The 17663-nt window shown below is 47.7% G+C and overlaps 2 protein-coding genes across 3 annotated transcripts; both read right to left on the reverse strand.

Annotated features, from left to right (window-relative positions):
• Positions 1 to 1070: 1070 nt before the first annotated feature.
• Positions 1071 to 5525, reverse strand: GRP (gastrin releasing peptide). The gene is made up of 3 exons (XM_054293337.1): positions 5384 to 5525; positions 4681 to 4931; positions 1071 to 1476 (listed from the first exon to the last, which is right to left on the reverse strand). Exons 1-3 carry the CDS (start codon positions 5523 to 5525, stop codon positions 1423 to 1425), a joined length of 447 nt encoding a protein of 148 aa, XP_054149312.1. The 3' UTR covers positions 1071 to 1422.
• A 2775-nt stretch (positions 5526 to 8300) lies between these two features.
• On the reverse strand, positions 8301 to 13364 carry SEC11C (SEC11 homolog C, signal peptidase complex subunit). 2 transcript variants are annotated; one of them, XM_054293339.1, is made up of 6 exons: positions 13275 to 13364; positions 12481 to 12590; positions 11907 to 12056; positions 10669 to 10788; positions 10081 to 10138; positions 8301 to 9677 (listed from the first exon to the last, which is right to left on the reverse strand). In XM_054293339.1, the coding sequence occupies exons 1-6, from the start codon at positions 13314 to 13316 to the stop codon at positions 9624 to 9626; spliced, it is 534 nt and encodes a 177-aa protein (XP_054149314.1). In that variant the 5' UTR covers positions 13317 to 13364; the 3' UTR covers positions 8301 to 9623. The 2 variants fall into 2 exon arrangements, with proteins under 2 accessions (XP_054149314.1, XP_054149315.1); XM_054293340.1 differs by having other exon boundaries at positions 13279 to 13353.
• Positions 13365 to 17663: the final 4299 nt, after the last annotated feature.

Consider the following 17663-nt stretch of genomic DNA (forward strand, 5'->3'; position numbering starts at 1 on the left):
CGGCAAACAGCCGCAGCCACGGGGCTCACCTGGCACCGGAGCGCACCGGGACACCTTGCAAGGCCGGGGCTCGGCCGGTCCCGGGCTCCCCGGAGCGCTCCCCTCACGGCCGGGGCTCGGCCGGTGTCAGGGCACAGCCGGTGCCGGGCTCCCCGGAGCGCTCCCCTCACGGCCGGGACTCGGCCGGTGACAGGCTCAGCCGGTCTCAGGGCTCAGCCGGTCCCGGGCTCCCCGGAACGCTCCCCTCACGGCCGGGGCTCGGCCGGTGTCAGGGCACAGCCGGTCCCAGGCTAACCGGGGCGCTCCCCTCATGGCCGGGGATCGGCCGCTGTCAGGGCACAGCCGGTGCCGGGCTCCCCGGAGCGCTCCCCTCACGGCCGGGGCTCGGCCGGTGTCAGGGCACAGCCGGTCCCAGGCTAACCGGAGCGCTCCCCTCATGGCCGGTGATCGGCCGGTGTCAGGCTCAGCCGGTCTCAGGGCACAGCCGGTCCCGGGGCTCCCGGAGCACTCCCCTCATGGCCGGGGCTCAGCCGGTCCCGGGCTCACCGGAGCGCTCCCCTCACGGCCGGCGCTCAGCCGGTCTCAGGGCGCAGCCGGTCCCAGGCTCCCCGGAGCGCTCCCCTCACACCGGAGCGTTCTCCTCACGGCCGGGGCTCGGCCGGTATCATGCTTAGCCGGTCCCGGGGCACAGCCGGTCTCGGGCTCCCCGGAGCGCTGCCCTCACGGCCGGGCAGATGGCGCCCTCTGGCGGACGCGGCGGGAGCAGGCGGTCAGGCCCGTCCCGGGCCGGGTTCCGTCCCGGGCACGGCGGAGCTGCCGCAGCGGGCCGGGGCACACACAGGGCACGGCGTCACCTCCCGGGCACACACCGGGCACGGCGGAGCTGCCGCAGCGGGCCGGGGCACACACAGGGCACGGCGTCACCTCCCGGGCACACACTGGGCACGGGGGCTCCCGGCAGAGCGGCTCAAAGTACAACACGCGCGCTGGCCCGGGGAAGGCGGTGGCCTTTGCTACTGGCTTTTACACAGCGAATTTCGCTGCTTAACTGAAATAAAAGCATAAAATCCGTCTTTTTCTTGGTACTATTTATTGCGAATGTTGCAATGTAATGTAGTTTCAAACTAAGAGATTAAATGATTCGATAGGTAAGTCACATAATTAATTGGAAGACCCTTCCATTACAATTATATATGTATATATATCAAAGCCATTCAAATGAGAAAATGCAACCTTGAAAATGAAGTAGAGGATTTAGTCCTTGCTGAACCATACAAGAATATGTGTATTTAAGTAGTTTACACAAAGGAATTCTTGTGTACAGAAAAGTGACCGTGTTGATTATCTGATACAATCAAGTGCTTGTGAAATATAGTCTCTTACAGAAAGTATTCAATTTCTTCATGATTTAGTGATCTTCTTTCAGCTTGGAGTGCTCTCTTTCATATTCACAACTTGAAGCAGATAGTCCATCATCTAAAAAAAAGGAAAATATATCAGTTATAGACCAGTCCTGGAAAAAGTAATTCACTAAGATAATAAACCTTCTATAAGTTAATAAACCTAATAGATAACTGCTCTGTGCATTCACATAACAAACATATTCCTAATAATCTTTCTGAAACAGATCCCATTTGTCTTGGTTAGTGTAATAACCAACTGCCAAAGTAGGAGGAAAGTCATTCTCCCAGATAATTCTGTGTGCCATCTCATTTATATCCTGTCTCATTAGTGTGAAAAAGCCAACTAATAGAAACAATTTAAAGTTTATTTTCCAACTTACTTTTGCACTTAGTCCAACTTGCAGGAGAGATTTTCCTCCCCTTTAACTACATTAAACGTAATTTATTCACAGAATAAAGAGCAGGCAAGGCATTTACTGAAAATAAAATAACACAGGTGCACCACCCTAAGTCAAACCTCAAGAAGTATTGGTCTCACCTCTTCCATTTTCTGACTATTTGTGTGTTACAGCTATTTCCCTCCTCTGAGTGAGTCCTTTAGAAATAATTCTTTTATTCTTAAGAAATGTGCAGCCCAGCGTGAGCATCAGTGGTGATGCACTGGATGATTTGGGCTAATAAGAGAGACCCTGAGTTGAGTTACCTGAGATACTCATCTGTGTTTACTTCTAGCTTTGGGGCTTCCTGATCCTAAATTTAAAATTCAAGCTTCACATTAAATCAGCTAAATTTGAAAGCATCCATGAAGCAGAGTTGTTGGAGTCAGTTAGTTCCCGCACAGGCAGCGTTTGCCGTGTGCAGCAGGTGGAGCACAGGGCTGCAGGCAGGGCAGGCTGCATCTCTCATGGTCAGTGCAGGGGAACTGCAGCCCTCGGAGGGCACGGGCTCCTGGCACAGCCATTCCAGAAGCTGGCAGCAGGGCTCATCATTTACCTGCTTTGGTCACATTTAGTGTCTCAGTCCAACAGGCCACTGCACAGGGAACAGTAACCCGCTGCAAATCTGCTATCTGGTTCCTCCAAGAAAAAGTTTCTGCTCCAAACTCACATGAAATATGCCTGGAAAAGTATTTCATGCCAAGGACAAATTTTCTGGACACGCTGTGTCATCATCCTCAGCTTCCTGTAGCTGGCAATCCTCTCCTGTGCGTGGACACCTTCCACAGCTGGGCTCCAGCAGCACCTTACCCCAAGGTGTTACCCAACCAAAGTCCGTGCACATGAAACCCCTCATGGCCTGACAAATCTACACAAAACTGGCCCAAAGGCCAGTTATGCGTTTGTTCCACTATGCACACTACAGGGAATGTCCCATTCCCTATATCAGAGATCCACCTTTATAAATAAGGCATCTTTTGTTCAAAATAACTTTAAAATGAAAAATAATTTTCATTTTTTAAATGTTAAGGAAACTATCGCGGCCCTCAAAAGAGTAAAGTATATTCCTTTTGATCTTCATGTTTTCTTCATCTAGAAGGAAGATCTCAGAAATACCTTAAATTTCAGGTGCTTTCTTGAAGCCAAGGGGAAAACAGGACATCATATCCTGTCTAGGCTGTGTATCATCAGATGGTCGTGTCCAACAACATGAAAGCACAGTTACAGCTCCTTTCATTAGATTTCACTTCAGCGTGGAGACAAAGAAACTGTTGAATGATGGACATCAAAGGTTCTATGGCCAAATGAGGTTCTGCAAGTTGTCCTCTATCTTAGTCACAGGAAAAACATGAGCTGGTTTTTAATAATCCTTGCAGAAATCTGGATGCTTAAGGCAATAACCTGATTACTCCATAAGGATGTCCGATGTCTGACCACAGAAATGTGGATGTTAATTTAAGGCGGAAGTACACACATATGGGTATGATTCAACTTACCGGAGGCAACTTCCAGCCCTCCTAAGCAGGATTTATTGACAGACACTTTTAGAAGTCAGAACATTTCCCTCTTTACATTAAATAATGGAATTTGTTCATTTAATTTGATTACAAAGCTGCACACTGCAGAACTGAAGATGGAATAAATAGTTTTGCTTTTAGAAAGTATTAATAATCAGTTACTATGATGCATCACTATCACAGAGCTACAGCCAGAAAGAAACCTGTGGGCAGCATTCATATCACTGTGTGAGAGACTTAAATCTTAGCTTAATTTAAAGGGTGAATTTTTGCCCACATTCAAATAAAAGCCTAAGTACTCACTGATTTGATTGCACCAGGATTTCAGGAGGGAAACAAGGCTGAAGTTAGCCCAGGAATATTAATGACATCATATTGCAGTAGAATACGGGAAGGAAAAATTCTTCCCATTGATATCTTTAAGAGGATGTATTAATCTTTTTATTCCATTTCATGGTCACCCAAAAGAATTCTGAAGCTTTATCACCATGACTGTGGCTGAGGTATCATAAGGAAAGGAATTTTCTTGTGGATCCTGTGATTTACATTAGACGCCAACTACTTTCTGTAAAACCTCACTGTTATCCTTCCCAGTGTATTTTACAGTATTTCCCAAAACAATAGGGATTAATCTGTTCCAAAACCTTGTTGTCTTGTGCAACAGCACTAGGAAGCACATCAGCTTCAGGGATGAGGAGGGGCAGCTTAACAGTAACCACAGACTCCTTTAGCAAACCCAGGAATGACCACAGCAACAGCCAGCCCCATGGGCTGGAGAAAAGGCAAAGGAAACAGGGACAAAGCTGGGACCAGAAAACAATTCTGCAGCCCTGTGGCTTTACTTAGCTCAAGGCAGAACATCCTGAGTGGCAGAACATCCTGATGAGGCTTTACTTAGCTCAAGGCAGAACATCCTCAGTGTGATGTGCTTCCTCCTGCCCTCACACTTGCCTTTCACACCAGCTTGGCTTTGCTGGGCAATATGTGCCAATGTGAGAAAAGAAAAAGAAAGAAAAAGAAAAAGAAAAAGAAAAAGAAAAAGAAAAAGAATGGCCCAACCAAGCAGCTGGAAGGGAACCCAGGCACTAAAATCTGCCGAATGCATGCCATGTTTGTGCCCACTAGCAAATGAAGTCACCAAAAATACAATCGGTGAGTGACAATCTGCAATCAAGAGAAGAGTCTTATTGTACTGAATGTCTAATACATGAGATGTGTTTCTGCTGCTTTTCTGAACAATCCACCAGTCAGAGGAAGCTGATATGATTCTGTAAACCAAAACCTGAACACATGGAGCATCTTTACAGGCTTTATCTTACTTACATGTTTCCAACTGCTATTGTCATCTGTCTCCCAGGTGTTCCTGGTGTACCAGGGGAGCCCTCCTTTTGAAAAGTGACCACTTTTATTTTCATTCCTTTCCAGCAGCCTTAGCAAATATTTTGAGATTTCTTCCCACTGCAGATACTCTTCCAGCTGCTTGATATTTTCAGGTAATGCTGAAAATGGTGTCTTGTTTTCTTCTTCAAAATCATAAGGAAAATCTCCAGTGCTTTTTTTCCCCATTAAATGTCCTGTAACAACAATTAAAGTAGCACAAAATTAACTAAAACGGGTAAAAATTTGATTGTTCAAACATCAGTGGGACCGCTACTGACTGAGGGAAGGGAAGGGAAGGGAAGGGAAGGGAAGGGAAGGGAAGGGAAGGGAAGGGAAGGGAAGGGAAGGGAAGGGAAGGGAAGGGGGTAGATAGTTGTAGCACTACTGGGAGTGAAGATTTTGTCAGTGTCATACGGTACTATTAATTTCTTCTGTCTCTTATACAAGTTACATGGTCAGAGAAAATGTGGTTGAGAGAGGGGCAGCGATTACCAAGCGCTTTGTCTGGAGATAGAGAGAGGCTCTTGGTCAGATTCGCTGGAATAAAAGCGGACGGAGAAGCTGAGGTTTAAGACTTACCCTGCCTCGGCGCGGGACGCGGGAACCGCGCGTTCCGGTGCCTTGGCAGGAGTTGAACCGCACTTACCCACAGCCCAGTGGCTGCCGCGGGGGTAGATCTTGGTGAGCGCGGGGGTCCCGCCGGGCTGCAGGGGCGCCGCTCCGCCCCGCGCCGTCAGCAGCGCCAGCAGCGCCAGCAGCGGCAGCGCCGCGGGCCGCCCGCCGCGCATCCTGCCCCGCTCGGTGCCGCCCGAGCCGCGCCGCGCTCCGGCTCCGCCAGGGCTCCGCGCCGCCGTCCGAGCCGCCCCCCATTTATCCGGAGCCGGCCCGCGCGGGCGAGCGGAGCCCCGCGCCTGGCGCCTCCTCACGGGGCCGCTCCCGCCCCGCGGGGGGAGCGAGGCGGTGCCGGTGAGGCCCGGGCGGCGCGGGGGGGCCGCTCTCGCTGCCGCCTCCCTTCGCAACACGGGCGCGTCCCGCCAGTCCGCGCTCCCCGCTCCGCTCGCCGGCGGGCGGCGCTGGGGGCGGCCCGGGCACCTCGGGGCACCGGAGCTCCTCGGAGAGCGCGCCCGGGAGCTGCAGGGGGCGACGCCACCGCCACCCTGCGGGACCGCGCCGTGCGCGCTTCGGTCCGGCCGCACCTGGGGCAAAGGGCCTCCCTGTCCCTCGCTGGAGCAAAGTCTGGTGCAAAGAGCTTATCTTAATTCCCAGTTTCACCTAAATGTCCTGTCACAAGTGACAGTAAAGTGGATGCGCATTTACAGGACTTTCTGCTTTCCCTGCACAGGGACCCTGTAACCTTTGAAGCCCTTGAGGCACCTGGAACTGGCCAGCTTTGTAGTAAATGGATGAAAAGAATTCCAGCCTGAAGAGGCAGCGCAGGGAAAAGATAGAGACAGTACATCCCTGGAAAGGCCCTGAAGTGGAACACAACTTAGAGTGGTTTCACTGGAGTGAAGGTGGGTAAGCAACGATAAGATATGAAGCCCTGATGTGCTGTTTGTCACCCAGGAGAATAGCAGGGACAGGATGAAGCCACGTGTAATGTGATGATTTTGCTGTCTAGAGAACTGTGGCAGGAACTGGGATACACAGAGAGCAGAGCTGACTGTAAGGAACTTGCCAGCTCCTCCAGCTAGCCCCACACGACTGGAACTGAACTATCCCTACTGGAAACTCACACGGATGTGAATTAACATAATTTCCAGGCAAACTGTTGTACAATTCCTTTTGAAGTAAATCCTGTATCCTGCTGTATTGAGCCAAATTGTCCCCTTGTTTAGTCACAGTTTGTTTAGTCTTCTTTTACTGATTAATGTGATTCATTCTTTTCTTTTGGTTATTAATTATGCATTCCTGCTTAATTCACAACAGTATTCTCACGCCTCAGTTGCACTGTGCAGTACAGCGACCGACATGTGCTCTGTGCTGAGTGACAGCTGATCAAATAAAATATTGCCATCCAGAGAAACTTCTAATTGTTTGGAGCAATTAAGGCAGGAAATTGAAAAATTCAGGAAATTGTCCATTTTCAGAAAACAAAGCCAAAACTAACCAAACATGAATTCTTCCTCAGTCCCAAATCTCTTGTAGTGAAAATACCATGCAAACAAATAAACCTTTCTCATACGCTGTATATGTACTATTATTATTCCCTTTATTATTTATTTACTTGTTCATTAGGATTTACTCTAATTCTTAATTGATTACCCTTCTAAGGAAAATAGTAACTTGATTATATAGAGAAATATTATTCTGGAACCCCCCACAACAGAAAAGGAACCAGGTAGAACCAAAGGATGTTATGAACTGTGAGTGACCCAACTCACTCAAAACAGTATTTCTCTTTAAGAAGCCTGATAACATCAATTTGTGTTTAAATATCAAGGAACAGCTCTCTGTTTTAAAATACCCTTCACCTTTTCATATATCCCATGGCAAAGCAAAATGTTGCTGTGCTTCTTCATGGCAGGAAAACATTCATGGTTTTTAAATGCTATTGCCACGATAACACTTTAATCCGCTTCCTTTACATTTCAGACAAGCATCATTGTTCTATCAGCAAGGCGTGTTTGCTAGCTATAAAAAGGGACAATAGGCAATAGCACACACAGGATGGTGCGCCTTTCTTTCATCATTGTCTTTGTAGGGGTGCTGGCGTTACACGCAGCCAGAATGTGTGCACAGAACAAACACTGGTGGAAGCCTGCCTCCAACGCAATAACAGGCGTGATCACCGAGGGATACTCTGTAAATGTTGAAGATGCTGAATAGACTAATCTCCAGCATTTCCAACCTGCACTCAGGGCAGGTGTTCTGCAAATAACCTCACCATCGACTCGGTGCAGCAACAGCTCCCCGAAGAACTGAAGACATTTCTCAGAAAAGAGCTCCGCAACTTTACAGAGGCTGAATAATATGAAATAATAACATTAATTTAATAAGGCCCAGTGTAAGGTAGTTGACACTGTTTGTGCTGCACTTCAGGAAGCCCAGGACAGTTGAAGCTAAAGCCCAGTGATTGCTCACTGCACAATGAACTCGTGCCAGGCTGCTGTGGCAGCCACAAGTTTGGGTTTATGGTTTTTGCAGTGGAGGGGTTCAGTAACTGGAGAATTCAAATGCGAAGCATTTATGGACATGCCTGTGGACCAGAGCAGCCCACAGGGACCATCCAGCCCTACAGCCTGAGCCCTTCCAGGCTGCCCCAAAGCTCAAGGGGTTGTCCAAGTGCTCCTGGAACGCTGAGCCTGGGGCACCCACCCTCTCCCACTGTTCCAGGTCTGAGCCCCCTCTCAGAATGAAAATGCTTCCTGACCCTCACTCTGATCCCCCTGGCTCGGCTCTGAGCCCCTCCTCTGACTAGATCCCACTGTCACATTGGCCAGCTGCAAAATGTCCAACTGCACTCTCCAAGTCAGAGCTCGCATTGGGGTGGGAGGACAGCATAAATCTGGATTTCAGCAACACCAAGAGAAAGAAAAAAGTCTTATTCCACATACACTGTCTCCAAAAAACACATTATTTTTTCTTAACTGGGATGATACACTTCCAGGAAGACTGCATTAACGATCCCGACATTATTCTGCCATGCCATTTATTATACTCAATTTTATTTCTATGTAATTTGACACAAAATAAGTAATTTTTATAATACAGTTGGACATGAAAACCGCTTAGTAGAACACAAAAGAAGTAATATTACTTGGAGAAATTCAGCAGTTGTCTGCTGAGCATGAGCTGTTACAACAGAAAAGGTGTCATTATTGTATAATAGAGTATTTTTGCAGAGGTAAGGGATTACAGAAGAAACAGAACTCCAGAGGAAAAAAGCATCATGCTGTTCCTTATCAAAGGTACAAAAACAAAGCCAGCAAGGAAAACAAGTTTGCTTTGTTGAAGGTGCAACATTGACATTTGAAGATAAGAGAAAAATACCAAATTTCATAAAAGACAGTTATCAGGTAAGTTTTTAAATGAAAAATCAATTTTACGTTTAACACTATTCAGGTGTTATATGATAGGAGAGAATAATACATTCTCCAAACTGGCACAAGAGTTCTGGTGTCCCCGTCTTGGCAATACCCCTGAAGTGTACTACTGTGCTATTCATTCAGTAATTTACAAGTGTTATTACAGCCCCAGAAAACCTTTTTGTTGGGTTAGTTGAAGAGCTAGAACACAAAAGGCAGATGGTCAACAGCCTGAGCGCTAGCAACACACACAGTCCCTAAAAACCAGGCCTCTAAAAACCAGGCCAACCTGGGCTTTTGTCCTCACCCCGTGAAGGAGCAGGTTTCAAATCCAAGGGGAAAGCTCTGAGTCCCCACTGCTCAGCACCAAGGCAGAGTGGAGCTCCCCTTCCTGGCTGTTTTTGGCAGCCACAACCACCCAACTCAGGCATAAGTCTGACCAAACTCCTCCTAGAACTTCCTACCAGTTCAGAGATTCTGTGTCCTTACAAGCCCTGATGCAAACAGCATGTCATGTGGAGAAAAGAGGGCACTGACAGATTAAAAATAACCCCCAGGGCAAACAGGAGGGCAAAAGTGGGTTCAGATGCAGCACCAGTCAGTCAAACCCACTGTGGCAAGGCAGGAGAGCCCCTGCTGCTCCAGCCCCCTAAACCAGTGCCAGGCTAGCTGAGAGCAGTCTGCAGAGGGTGGTAAATACATCATTTTTAATTAGCCAGCAGCCAACAGCTTCACTCATTAGGTGTCATTTATTTAGACAAGACAAAAGCTCGCACAGTTTTGTAACCGTATACAGAAATGAAACCATCTGAAATATATTAGTTTTCTCCCCCTGTGAATTTCCCTTTGTTCCTGTGTTTAGGATTCCCTCTTGAGCAGTACATATGCTCCCATCACTGCCAGGAGAGCATACTGCAAAGAAACACAGAACACAGACTCGTTACAATTCCTCTCCGCTGAGCTCTGAAAGCACAAACTGTTCAAAAGGCGCCCTCTCAGACATCACACTTTGCACAATTACAGAGCTCTGGTCCTACCAAATTGCAGGAAGATTTTAAAGTGATCAAATTCATCATAACCAGGCATCAAAACTGCATACACTTAACTAACAACATTCTAACAAATGACATGTTTTCAACTCCTTACAAACAACAAATTCTACTGCCCAACAGTAAGCAAGGAAACCCAGCTCATCCTACGTTAGGTACCAAACCACAGACACAAATTTATTAACATGTATGCTTAGAGGCAAGGTTCTTGTTGTGTCTACTTGTTATTTTAGCAATTCAAGTATTCAAAATGTCAGTATACATACCTTAAATTTTGGGTAGTCATTCATTATTATAGTCACCATTCCTACATAGGGCAAAAACCTGTAATTGATAAAACAGGTGAATGTAAAATTAACCCTCAAACATTACATGGAAGTATTTTAATGTTACTCAGTCTGGAATATTTCTGTGCAATCCCATAATTTATGCCTAATGAGGATCTCAGTAGGAAGTAAAAAAAATCATTACTTTTCCTTAATCAAAGTTATCTGAGAAAATCTGAAGAGACTTCAGCTCAACTGAAGGAGAAGGAGACAAAGTCAAAAGCCCAAGCCTTCCATAAAATTCCTGTGGAATGCCAAAATAATTTCCTAGAAATTCCCAGCAATCACAAGGAGAAGCTGGTTAATATTGTATTCCCAGGTGAGCTATTTGTTAAACGCCCCCTTTTTCCCCCCACACTCCACATCAGTCTGAGGACTACAGGAAGCAACTTTTCCAGGTTTTCTTTTAAATTACAATTCTATCTAAGAAACTTCAAAAATACATCAGATCTGGTTTGTATCAACAGCAGAACGGATGTAAGAGCTAATTTTTCTCTTTAATTACAAAGTACATTTGGCTTTACTTACCCTCTTGCTCTTCCGACAACATCTTTCTTCTCTAACCAGTTCTGACCTTCTTTGTACAAGCCTCTATCATCAACTTCATTATTATCCCCCTTAGTCAGAAATTTGATGTTCCCATTTCCTCTAGAAGGCAATGAGGTGATAAACTAAATAGCACTTAATCTAAAAATCTCAATTAACATCTACAAAGCAAATGAGGATGAAAAGCACTACAAGATTAGATAACAATGTTTGCTCTCAGCCCTGCTTATTGAACAACCACCATTAAATCATTAACATTACAGACTTTACTGACTTTATCAACAGATATTAGCAAGAAACATTTTTTACAACACTCCTAGATTGTGAACTGATGTAAGCAATTACACAACGGGCACGGAAGGGACATTGTCAATCCAGGCACTAAACTTCCTCAGCAAAACCCTGTGTGTTTATCAGCATCTTCGACAGAACACTAATTCAAATAAAGTTCTTAAGCTTACAGCGTTCAAATGAATTTTGTTCATTAAGTACTAATATTAAGAAATGAGGACTTCTCATAAAGACAATTTAGGTGATCAAAAAAATTAAATAGGCGGTTCTTGGAAATTTTAAAAAAGCGTGGAAGAGCAGATGTCACTCAAGGAATAAACACCTTCAGTTCATGGAGCAAACAGGTCAGGGCTTGCCACCTGCAGCCTGGCTTTTCCCTGTGCAGAGCTGGGAGCAGAGCTGTGCTTTGGGAGGAGCTGTTGAGCAGGGCAGGGATCCGCAATCCCGGCCACACCAAGCCCTCTCCCTGCTGCTGCTCAGCAGGAATTGCCATGGGCAGTGCGGCCAAGGGACACAGGAAAAACACGGGTCTCCTCTTTTACCCTGAATCAAACTTGGAAAACTTCAGCCAGCAAAGCTCACGCACCGTCAGGCTGCACCCCGCCTGTGAATCTCCACCTTCCGTGAAAAATCTGCTCTTCCAACCAAAATCCCAACTGCACCAGCAGCAGCACAGCAGCACATCCCTGCTGCCAGGACTCCTCCTGGGCACAGCTCCACCTGCTCCAGCCCTGAGGGAAAGGTCTCAGACCCTCACAAGGAGTGACACAGAACTGGGGACACAAGTGGATCACATCCTACAGCTGAGCTTTCCCTCGCTGCTGATCCTCACGTGTCTCTCTCACACACTAAACCACAATCAAACCGACACTGAAAGCCATGGGCAAGGAAAGCAGCTTCACAAACAAAAAAACACCAAGTTGCATTACTTTTCATGTACTTTGATAACTCTGTGAACTATTGGAATGTCTCTGCCTTCAACTTTAAAAACAACTATTTCACCAGCTCTGATTGGGTCATCATGGAAATTCGTTAGGAACAGCAGGTCTCCCCTGTGAAAAGCTGGCTCCATGCTGCCACTACAAACAACAAGAAAGAGAGTTTGTTGGGATAAATGAAAGAAGCACCATGAAATCAAAGAACATTTAATTCTTACAGATAAACCCACAATTTTAACAGAGATCTGCAGCCTCACCCATTCAGTAACGCTGACCTTTAACAGAAACCAAATCCCAGAAAGCAATCTGCAGGGGTTTACCCACTGAGCGGAGGAACTTGGGTTTTAAAAGGTCTCACACATTTACCGCTCCTACAAACCTCAGTGGGAGCTGGGCCATGGCTACTGACACTGTGACCTTTGCCAGAGCCCAAACACAGCCAGAAGAAAGTGAGTGTTTGAATGGGTGACACTTCAAATTCCAACTGTATCCCAGGGGGAGGGGGAGGAGACAAAAGGCACAACAATACCTGGACTTGAAGCAGAAAGCCTTTCCATTGACTCACCTGAGCACCACAACAATGGGGCTCTCACTGCCAGTCACCACGATCAGCCCTTTCCAGATCATGAGGGCAGAGGACACAATCATAGCGAAATTTAAGACTTGGTAATATAGCTGTGTGAAACAAGAAAATTGGGTTTTAAAGGTCCTGTATTGTATTTAGAAGCACAACATAGAACTTTAACTCAAGTGCACCACAAATTCTAGGCTTTCATGCTAGAGTCCCATTCCAACACAAGCCTGGTAGCACAGGCTGCCATGTCAGAATCCACCAAGCTGCAGCATAAAGCTGGAATCCTGTGCGTGCCTTAGTCTCGGCTTATTTCCCCCCTGTGTGTCAGTGACAGCCGCAGACACTCTGAGGAAGGCCCACAGAGCCGGGAAGGACCTGGCAAACGCTGGAAGCCCGCTGGGTCCCACGGCCCTGCCTCCCCCCGTCCCTCCCTGCCCAGCTCGGAGCTGCCCCACGGGGACACTGCGAGGGACACCGGGCAAAGGCAGAGGCTGCCCTTCTGAGAGCGACTTTTGTTTAAAAAGGGCGGCTGGAGGAGACGAGGGACGACAAAAGATCATTTCCTGCAACTGTCATACTGACACTTCTTCTCTAGAAAATCACAGATTTGACTTTCTACCCCCAAATGCTGCTGCCCGCCAGCCCTTCCAGCAGCGGAGGCGCTTTAACCACACTCCTTCATTTTCCGTTCCTTTCCTTGGCAGCACAGGGGGACAGCGGTGGGAAGGACCCTGTCAGCTGCCGTTTGCGAAGGGCCGCTCCCGGTGCGGCTGAGGGCCCGGTACCTGCCGCTTGTTCATGCGCCGCAGGTCCCCGAACAGATCCATGGCGGCCCCGCCGCGGCTCCCGCGCTCCGGGCCCGCACCGCCCGCGCCCCGCGCAGCGCCGGCGATGGCAGCGGCACCCGCGCTGCTCTCTGGGATCTGTAGTCCCCTTTCTCTCCCGCCCTGCTGACGCACAGGGGGCATCCGCCGCCAGGTGAACCATAACTCCCAGACACACCGCGGCGAAAGGTCCTGAGGACGAGGCCCCTTGCTTGTCACAGCTGGAGGTGCCTGAGCAGCTGGCTGTACCGAGGGACCGTCGGTGAAGGCTCAGACGCCTCGGCTCGGCAGAAAGAGCCGCATCTGCCCGAGAAACACCGGGACGGCTGCGCCGCTCTCCCGGGCGCGGAGAGTCTTGGGTCAGGCGACTGCCGTGGGCATCCCGGAGCCGCCGCAGCGTGTGCGCAGCTGATTGGCGGGAAAGGGAGGCGCGGGGGGGGGCGCTGGGGGACGCGCGCGCTCCATGGGTGGCGCGCGCCATGAGGGGCGGGCTGCGCCGTCCGCCAGGGGGCGCTGTCTGCCAGGGGGCGCTGTGCAGAGCACGGGAGCGCCGTGAGGGGCCCTGAGGGGCCGTGAGGGATCCTGAGAGCCCGTGAGGGGCCGTGAGGGGCCGTGAGGGGTCCTGAGAGCCCGTGAGGGGCCGTGAGGGGTCCTGAGAGCCCGTGAGGGGTCAATTAGGGGCCGTGAGGGGTCCTGTCCTGAGAGCCCGTGAGGGGTCCTGAGGGGCCGTGAGGGCCATGGCGGCGGAGGAGCACGAAGGGAGCGAGCGGCACGGCAGCGTCCTCCTCGGCAGCTGTGAGCGGAGTCCTTTCATGGCAGCAGCTAGGGGTGACCTCAGCGTTTGCTCAGCCCCGCGACACGGCCCGGACCAAAGGGCACAGAGGCCCGGAAAAGCCGCAGCCGTGTGCGGCAGCCCCTCGGTGCCCTGGGCAGGCCTGGCGGCACGCAGCGATGGGCCGGGGCCGCTCGGTGTGCTGGGCAGTGGGTCAGACCCCCAGCAGCACAGGCAGACTTCACACCCATTTCCAGTTCGTCACTGAATGGTTGCATGAGCCTGAAGCAGTAAGCAGCCACACAGATAAAAATCACAGCCCAGAGCCTGATTTCCTGGGAATTAAATGGACCAAACCGAGTCAGGCATTCATCAAGTTTAAAATTAGCCCGTGAAGACTCAGAATGGGTGAACAGAGAACACATGGAAATGCTACTAAGATAAATGGAAACAAACCATCTGACCAGAGCAGTGTTTTTGTAATTTACTAGAAATACATCAAGACTGTAACGCTGGTAAACAGTTGAATGAAATAGACTAGGACTGACTAAGAGAGGCGGAACTGACACTAGACCGCAGGGGAAGGTGTGATGCTCTCAGGAATGAACAGAAATGGCAAGTTGGAAAGAAAGCTCCAGGGACACCAGGTAGGCATGATTCAGACAAGATCCTTCCCCTCATCTAATTATCTTCCAGTGACACCAGTATTCTTTTACTTACTATACAAGAGTTCCCCTGAGTTTACGTTGTTTCAGGTTAGTTCTCTGCTATCCTTTACATACTCAGAGAAAAGCATCTGCCACTGTCCCCTTTGAGCAGATACAATATTCAGAAGTAATTACTAAGAGAGAAGGAAAATATACAAGAGCAGATTCAAAGGTGGTGAAAAGATTCTGAATTTTTTTGTGCAATTAAGAGTTTAACTAAAAAGGTGTGTAACAAGTTATATCTTCTGTACAAGTGAGATCTGCCGACTGAAATGTGGTATTGACTCTTGCCGAGCAAAAGGTTTTCTGCAATTCCCTGAGTAGGTTTTTCATACCATACTATTTGGACAGATTTTTTTTTAATAGAGTTTTTTGCCTTTGTGTACAAATCTGCTTGCCTTTATTTTTGTAAAAAAACCCAAGAAAACAGAGATTAAAAATGGTGATTGGGACAAAATTGATACAGGCGGTACAATCAACATAGGGGAGACTAACAAACCTCAGTGTCTAAAAACCTCATTGAACATACCATTAATTTACACTAGGGTTCAGACCACTAACTCATAGCAATCCAAAACCACTTGACAAAAACTTCTTTGTTAAATTTGCTTTGCTATTGGAAGGAAATCTCTGTCATTTCTTGTGGTTATAGCTGTACATTCTACTTTAGCTATTAATTCATTGTATTAATGCTGGGTACCATATCTGCATCAATATAAAAAAAAAAAAATCACAAGGAACCATCTTTTGTTCCAAACCGCTGTGTGTCACACCCAAATTCCTCCTTAAGTACGATAAATTTAATCCTTACTTTGTATTTAATTATGTATTTGCACTTTACAGTAAATATTTGAGACTTTGTTCTATTACCTGGTCACACAAGGAATGGCTGAAAATAAATGGATGAATTTTCATCCTAGACTAGAGTTGCAATACTGCCACTCACAGAACAAAGACAAATGGCTGACATAGAAGAATAATCTCTAAGTGTTATTTTTGGGTAGTGCTTTATTCATCAAACAGGCAGAAAAATGTTCTTGCCTATTGGGAAGCAGGGATATAATTTTTGGAGGCAAAAGACAAGGGAGATGGCAGCAGCTGAGAGAACATAAGTGACAAGGTGCAGTGTTGGAACAATTCCTGGCAGTCATTCCTGATGGAGAGGATTAAAAGTGGAAATTGAGGTGGTAAAAATCTAGTTCTGTACCAAGCAGAGGGAAGAAGCAGAGTTAGTGTATGGAGAATTTAGAAAAGTGAGGAGGCAGCTTTGTGTTGGGACCTGGGAGGATCGAAGCTGCTCATGTTTTTGCTCACATAGAGGGGACTTTCTTTTGTCTGAAGCACGAACCCACAGTTAATTCTGACACTGCGGTTCCTTTGCCTGTTGGTTTGGTTGTGCTTGGTGTTTGGTAGCTCAGAAAACACTTGGACTCCTCCACTGTTTGTGGTGAGGCAAGAGAAACATACTAGAAAGTTGCTTTTCTTCCTTTTCCAGAGATGCTGGGAATCACCCACACCTCTCATGGTGGCTTTGTTATTTTACCATCTGCATGATTTCGATTGTTAAAGGTTACATGTATTTTGAAATCTTTCCCTGCGCTGGATGTTTGACTTCAATATTTGTACAGTAGATCTTCTGGAGCTCTGCAGCTAGAAAATCATGCTCATTTTTTAGTACACAGAAAATGTAGCTCTTGACATTCTGGCAGATTTGCCAGACTTTTGCACACAGCCAGGCATTAGTACTACCTGTATATATAATATTGAATGACAGCTCTTTGTTTTCCAGGGTACTGGTTATGGGCACAGAGCTCTCCCCTCTTCTGGGTACTTTTAATATTTGTGTTTCATTGCAGTTTGTAACAGTAGAAAGGCTGTTTGCTCCCTGCGTGCCCATGGATGCATATCCCCGCTTTGGGAGCCACTGCCTGGGAGCACGTGTGGCTTTTGTCTTGTGCCACTCCTCTCCTGAGCCTTGTCATGTGCCTTGGGAGCTGGCAAGGACCACTCACAGGCACAGTGTGCAGCCCCAGTATCACTTGCTAAGGGTATGAGTCAACATTTGGAGTCTGCTCTGTGACCCGGTGTCTGCGGGGCTAATTGGATTTCAGCTGAGTGGATTTGTTTCAGGGAATAGTTTATTTGTGAAAATAATTTCTTTTGCTCGGGAAGAAGGGTAAGGGGAGGGAAGGCTCTAGCTATTTGAACACTCAATTGAATTTAGCGACTAATGTTCTCTTTTTCTTCCCCTTCTCCCATGGAACAGGGAGAAAAAAAATCAGAACCAGTCACTAAATCAGGAAATATTGTTGTGCTTGACCTGCAGTATTGGTCTGGCCCGCAGAGGCATGGCACTGCTAGGCAAGTGCTGGCCTGACCCGGGGAGAGCGGTGCTGGTAATGCACTGCATCCATATCCCCACCAGCACATGAGAGCCACTGAATACAAACCAGCACAATTTGAGAGCAGAAAAGAAATGAGCTGCATAAAGTCTTTCACCAAATCATATAAGGGGACATAGCTGAGAAGGGTACCGTGCTCAGCTTATTTGGCTAATAGTCACATTACTGTTTCAAATGCATTTCTTCCTTCAAAATAGAATCCTGGGGCTCAGAGAAGAGAGCTGCAGTGCCTCCAGTTAATTTTCCAGGTGAATCTGGGTCATTCCCAGTGCAGTGCCTCAATGCGATGCCCTCAGATGGGACATTTGGTCCTCAGTGAGGAAGGCTCTTTTTTGCCAGCTAGGAAAGAAACAACATCAAAACCAGGTGTTGCACGGCCACTGTTGAGGAGCAAATCAAATTTCTTTTCCCAAAGTGAGGAAGTGCCCAGGGATGAGCCACGAAGTAGCTCCCTCTTCCGTGCTCCTGC

This window comes from Melozone crissalis, unplaced genomic scaffold (assembly GCF_028551555.1).
Source record: "Melozone crissalis strain CALT ecotype California unplaced genomic scaffold, PUWL_Pcris_2 ptg000136l_1, whole genome shotgun sequence".
Taxonomy (NCBI): Eukaryota; Metazoa; Chordata; class Aves; order Passeriformes; family Passerellidae; genus Melozone; species Melozone crissalis.

What these genes read in the sequence shown, in the direction of transcription:
- GRP (XM_054293337.1), bottom strand. Translation starts at nt 5,525, where the DNA reads ATGCGCGGCGGGCGGCCCGCGGCGCTGCCGCTGCTGGCGCTGCTGGCG. An exon ending in CGGCAGCCACTGGGCTGTGG is followed by an intron (nt 4,932 to 5,383) that starts GTAAGTGCGGTT and finishes TTGTTGTTACAG; the next exon opens with GACATTTAATGGGGAAAAAA. An exon ending in ACAATAGCAGTTGGAAACAT is followed by an intron (nt 1,477 to 4,680) that starts GTAAGTAAGATA and finishes CCTTTTTTTTAG; the next exon opens with ATGATGGACTATCTGCTTCA.
- SEC11C (XM_054293339.1), bottom strand. Translation starts at nt 13,316, where the DNA reads ATGGATCTGTTCGGGGACCTGCGGCGCATGAACAAGCGGCAG. An exon ending in GGCGCATGAACAAGCGGCAG is followed by an intron (nt 12,591 to 13,274) that starts GTACCGGGCCCT and finishes TGTTTCACACAG; the next exon opens with CTATATTACCAAGTCTTAAA. An exon ending in GTTATCAAAGTACATGAAAA is followed by an intron (nt 10,789 to 11,906) that starts GTAATGCAACTT and finishes ATTGCCTTCTAG; the next exon opens with AGGAAATGGGAACATCAAAT.